Genomic DNA, 6000 nt, shown 5'->3' with positions numbered 1-6000 from the left:
CGGGTCGGTGTGCGCTGGGTCCCCACCGTCCGTCCGCACCAGCCGCTGGGCGAGCCGCAGCCTCCTGGCCTTGAAACGGGACAGGCCATTACCTGCCCCCGAGTCCTGTGAAGTCCAGTGGTCGCACGTGTTGTTTAGCGTCGGGCCTGGGGACAGGGAGAGCCTGCGGACACTGGGTGAGGGACAGCTAGAGTTCGGGCTTTTTCCTTGTTAAAGAAGTCTCAGGTAGTGGAGGTCATTTCGAGCTTAAAAGCAACGAAAGGGCAGACATTAGGTGCATGTGTGTGAAAAGCAAGATTAAGTTATACCAGAGAAAAATTATTTTCAGTACATGGTAAGCAAAGGACCTTTATATATATATATAGATAGATAGATATCTATATATCTATATATATACACACACACATACACATACATATATATGTGTATATATACACACACGTATGATATATAACATGATATATAATATCATATTACTAATAATCAGTGAAGAAAACACCCGCATTCCCATAGGAAAATGGGCAAAGGTCATTTAAGTTCACAGCAGAAGTCAAGAGGCGTGTCCGTGCTCAGAACTTCCTGTTGGACCCTAGGCAGGGTCCTTCCTGGGAGGCGGGAAGGATAATGCCCCGCTGGGCAGGCAGCTGTAAGCACATGGCTCGGCCGCCCCTGGTCAGCCCAGCCCTCAGCGTGGCGGTTACTGTTGTCAGGGCTCAGTCTTCCCACTTAAGCTGAGAGGCTGACCGCAGGGTCTGTAAGGCCTGCTGGTGCCCACCTTCCAGGATTCTCCCCCTCTGAGGGGGCGGCTGAAGGGGCTCTGACTGTTAAGGTCACGGGAGGGGGGGTATCTGAGCATGGTGTGGGGTGGGCTGGTGCAGAGGACCATGAGGAAGTGTTGGGCACACAGCAGGTACCTCCTCCAGCCCTGATGGTCAATGGTTTCTTCAAAGGAGGTGACATCTGGATCAAGATCGGAAGGAGGATCAGAGTTAGCTGGGTGGGGTGGGGGTGGAAATCTCAGTGAGGGAGGGGATAGCCTGGAAGAGACCTGGGCTGAGAGGATATGAAGCGTTGGAGATGCGGATGTCTGGAAATGAGGGAGAAAAGGGAGCGAGACATGAGAATGGAGATATTAGCAGGGGCCATATCACGAGGGTCATACAAGCCAGAGGTATAGCGGCTACTTCTGAAGGCAGTGGAGAACCTCAGAGGAGCTAGCCACACTGAGCGTGGTGATCACTAACTCATTTAGTCTTCACAGTTACTCTGTGAGGTAGAAACTTCGTGCAGACCAAAGAAGCGGCACGGTCTGAATTGGAAGCCAGGTCTTTGAATCCACAGCCTGGGTCCTGAACCACTGTAGCAACATTTCCTGACCTTCAGTCAGCTGTATAAACACCCTCTGTTTGTTTGTTTTTTAAAGACATATATTTGTTGGTTTCAGAGGAAGGGAGAGGGGGAGAGAGAGAAACATCAATGATGAGAGAATCATTAATCAGCTGCCTCCTGCTGGGGATTGAGCCTGCAACCCAGGTCTGTGCCCTTGATCAGAATCGAACCCAGGACCCTTCAGTCCGCAGGCGGGCGCTCTATCCACTGAATCAAACCGGCTGGGCACACCCTTTGGTTTTTCCATGTCCTCTGTGGCACCTGTGTTTTTAAGTCTATCTCATCTTGAACAATAATATCCATGAAATGGTATGTGGGATATACTGACCAACAAGAAGTGGTTCTAGACTAGAGTAAGGCTAGAGAAGTAGGCAGGGTCTTGATCAGGGAGGTCTGGACTTTATTGGCAAGGTATAGAAATGTTTTAAATGGAAACATACCAAGAACATACAACTGTTGCTTCAAGGGCAGGGCAGAGTAGGTGCTAGCTAAGGAGTCAGGCTGGGTGGTGGTTCTTAACAGAGCGATCCTGTTTTCAAGGATTGTCAGAGTCCCTTTTTCCTTCACCCACGTGCTGCTGAAACTGAGTCCCCCTCAACAGGTTTGCATGGTAATGTTTCCCCAAGAGATGCAGATGATATTCTGCCCCCTTGGAATTTCGGGTCTAAAACAGTTATCTCAAAGTAAAGTTTACAGTCGTCCACTGTCCTGATTCGTACCACATTGTCAGTCCTTGTTCGTCATCTCCCAAGAATGGATTGTGAAATGCAGCAAAGTTTTCTGACTTAAGAGGTTAAGTGTGAGCTCTGGCTTTGCAACCCCAGACTCTTGCCAGAGTAGGTAAATAGCACAGAATCGACAAGGGTAAGTTTTTTCAAAAACAGTAGCCAAAGCACAGTTTATGCACACACTAAGAAGTAGTTGATGTGTAAAACTTTCCAGTATTACAGAAGAGTAATTCTACCCTTACATTAATTTCTCCCTCACCTGTTCAGCTGTAGTTTAAACGTGAGTGGTCATACTGATCACTTCAGGAGCTTTAATTGCAGATTCCTAGGCTCTCCCTGGAGATTCTGATTTGCAAAATTTGTAGTGAAAGCTTGGGGTCACTGTTTTTTTACAAGCATCTTTAGGTGATTCAGATGTAGGGAACCCTGCATTTCACTAATCAGAGTATTCCTACTCTTATTCCTTGTTTAACTATCTTCCCTAGTACATGGAAAGCTCTCTGATTTGGGGGACTTTGTTTTGGTCAACATTGTACCCACAGTGCCTGGCGCAGAAATGCCCAATAGGTTAATTTGCACTGGATAATCATGGTTCTATTCATTTAAGCAAATATTTGTTGGGCTATGTACTTTGAATTAGATCCTGGGAACACAAACTATAAAATGAGTTTGTATTCAGGTAGAGAGCAGTAATTGGATACTTCTCAAAGAACTCCCTGTCCTAAATTACTTTGATACCTTTGAGTCTGATGACCATCACAGGAAACTAACTTTTTAGTCTATCCTGTTACCTGTACATTATTTAACTTGTTACCTGTGTATTACTTAACGAAGGTCACGCTCCTATGTGTTATGTTTGCAGCAAATCCAGAGCAACTTCATTGTTGTCATACATCCGGGTTCAACAACCTTAAGGATTGGTCGAGCCACAGACACACTTCCTATCAGCATTCCTCATGTCATTGCACGAAGACACAAGCAACAAGGGCAGCCACTGTACAAAGACAACTGGCTCCTAAGGGAAGGACTAAATGTAAGTTAGAAATGGAGGACCTGGAGAGAAAGCCCAAGGTTGCTTCCTTGGGAAGCCTTAGACATTCAAGTATATGCAGTAATCTTGAATAAACACCTTCATAGCTTTATGTTTTTAAAGAATAGCATCATTCAGGGTTACAAATATCATTTTTCATCTGAGCTAGCAATTTTAAATTGTAAAGAAGTAAATATGATAATTCAATTTTTTTAACCCATTGGGATGAATTGGATATTGAGGAGAGTGATTTTTAATGGAAGATACAGACTTATCACTTACTTAAAATGATGCATTCAGGTATTTTTTTTTCCAGATATTTAGAGGAGTTTAAATTCATGTTTCAATTCATAAGCAAATTGAATTGCTACACAAATCACTTACTACAATCTTAGGTCAAATCATAATTTAAAGGCAAAAAGTATTCCCTCATAGTAAACATTTACTTTATTCTATTTTACAAATGGTAATTATAAGAAAAAGTTTGTGATAGGTGTTAAATGTGTATATTACACTGTAATCCACTTTTAAGTTTTAAATCAAGGGTAGTTTTAGGAACTTGCGGTTTCTGTAATTTTGATAATAAGCTTTAGGGTTCCATTTTTTTTTTAACTTTTTATTGATTAAGATATTACAAATGTGTCTTTATCCCCCCCAGGGTTCCATTTTTTAGCATAACTAGCAGACGTTACTTAAGTCCATATAACTTAATGATATAAGAATCTAAAAATCACTTATATCATTGAGTGATTCGACTTTAGAGAAAAAATATTGAAAGAAAACAATATTTTCTACAAAAAAGGTGTGAATATATTCTTTACAGTATCACTGTAATTTGAGCACTTGTTGATTAAGCAAAATAACACATGAAGAAGTATAACATTGTTACAAATTCTAAACATGAAAATGATATAATTATATGAGTCTGAAATACTTTGTAAATGTAAAAATAGCTGTGCTCTCATTAGTATTATGAAATTTTTTTATCAACTCAAAGTTACTCAAAGTTATAGATTTTTGCAAATAGTTGGTTTATAGTGAGGGTTCTTTTATGACATTTTTTATTTATAAATAATACAAAGATTACTTTAAATTCCGAAGATTAATACATATGACAGATTAGGGAAGCTACTTGTTGATGAGGGAGCATTTCCCATTGTTGCATTAAATTAGTAGTTTGCTAGTTTGCCTTCCCTTTTCACTAAGTCCTTTGTACCACTCATCTTTCCTTCTTTTTTTCCCCAGAAACCTGAAAGTAACGAACAAAGACAAAATGGTCTTAAAATGGTGGATCAAGCGATATGGTCTAAAAAGATGTCAAATGGTACAAGGCGGATTCCTGTGTCCCCTGAACAGGTTCAGTTTCAACTCTTCAGATTTATTCTTTTAGCACAGCTATTATAGCATAATGCCGGTCATGTGCTCTACCTATTTCATTATGCAAATGCAATAAGAGATTTCCTTTAAAAAGGAGGAAAAACCATTCCTAATCACCTATGAAATACCTGAATCAGTGTCACAAATGCTTAGGCAAGCCAAATGATTTATAAGGTGGTATTTCCTGTCACAAGTTGATAAAATTTATAGTATACCTGAGAGTCTTAAGTGTGTAATTCCAAGACCTTGGTGGGAAGCTGTATTCTTACCGTAATAGTTATATTAATGCAGTAAACCAATACAATTAGGAATGGCTATGAGTCAGTATGATATGTAAATTTGTATTCAACTTTAGGTAGAGTGCAGTATTAATTTTGGACTGGCTGTGATTCACAGCCTAGGTGTCAAAAATCACAGGGAAAATCTAGATTGTGGAGAAGGGAAAGAGAATCCTTTTGTTACCAGTCAATATTCCCCCAAATATCTTGGGTTTGTGATTAAAATTTGCCACTATATGTGATCCCTGAGGGAGAGGAGAAAAGAGGACTCAACTACACACCCTTTTTTCCCTTGCCTAAATTCAGAGAATCAATGATGCAATTTCATTTCAGGCACGCTCCTACAACAAGCAGATGCGACCTGCAATTTTAGATCACTGTTCTGGAAATAAATGGACAAACACATCTCATCACCCTGAGTTTTTGGTCGGCGAAGAGGTAGGAAACTTTTTTACTGTGAAATGGAAGAAGAAAACCTTGTCTTACTGCTGAAATTCATTTACTTTCCCATCCAGTTCTAGTTCCCTGGCATTCCGTAATCCTACTTTGAGGACCAGATGGTCACATTGGTTCTTGAAGTAATAGATATTCCACCCTCAACACTTAGAACATTCAGCAAGTGTTAATGATGATTTCTAGCCTTAGAATTTTGAACGTGAATCCAGAAAACCCTGAGAGAAGAGTTTTAATGTGTTCATCTCCCTGTCTTCTAGGCCTTGTATGTTAATCCACTGGACTGTTACAATATCCACTGGCCTATTAGAAGAGGTCAGTTAAATATTCACCCGGGACCTGGGGGCTCCCTTACAGCTGTTCTGGCAGATATTGAAGTAATATGGTCTCATGCAATACAAAAATACTTGGAAATTCCATTGAAAGATTTAAAGGTGAGCTCAGATTCCCAATTACTTGGATTGTCTTTAAGATTCTTGGTTGCCCGACCGATGTGGCTTAGTGGTTAAGCATCGACCTATGAACCAGGAAGTCACTGTTCGATTCCCCATTAGGGCACATGCCTGGGTTGCATGGGCTTGATCCCCAGTAGGGGCAGAAGGCAGCCACTCAGTGATTCTCTCTCATCATTGAAGTTTCTGTCTCTCTTTTCCTCTCCCTTCCTCTCTGAAATCAATAAAAATATATTTTTTTAAAAGTTCGGCCCATAGGGTTCAGCAGTTGGGTGTTGACCGAGGAACCAAGA

The 6000-nt window shown here is 41.0% G+C and overlaps 1 protein-coding gene across 4 annotated transcripts in view; it reads left to right on the top strand.

The window, feature by feature from the left end:
* The window catches only part of ACTR8 (ARP8 actin-related protein 8 homolog (yeast)), an 18576-nt gene that overhangs the window by 334 nt on the left and 12242 nt on the right, over positions 1-6000 (top strand). For 2 of the 4 annotated variants that reach the window (XM_005870297.2, XM_014542943.1), the window contains exons 2-5: positions 2980-3150; positions 4393-4503; positions 5136-5240; positions 5516-5689. In XM_005870297.2, the coding sequence (XP_005870359.1) occupies positions 2980-3150; positions 4393-4503; positions 5136-5240; positions 5516-5689 (561 nt within the window). Of the gene's footprint in view, positions 1-2020; positions 2254-2979; positions 3151-4392; positions 4504-5135; positions 5241-5515; positions 5690-6000 lie in introns of those variants that run through there. The other 2 variants (XM_014542945.1, XM_014542944.1) reach the window with 2 other exon arrangements.

This window comes from Myotis brandtii, unplaced genomic scaffold (assembly GCF_000412655.1).
Source record: "Myotis brandtii unplaced genomic scaffold, ASM41265v1 scaffold316, whole genome shotgun sequence".
NCBI lineage: Eukaryota > Metazoa > Chordata > Mammalia > Chiroptera > Vespertilionidae > Myotis > Myotis brandtii.
The sequence above is the reverse complement of the archived record's forward strand: the minus strand, read 5'-3'. Positions and strand labels throughout refer to the sequence as shown.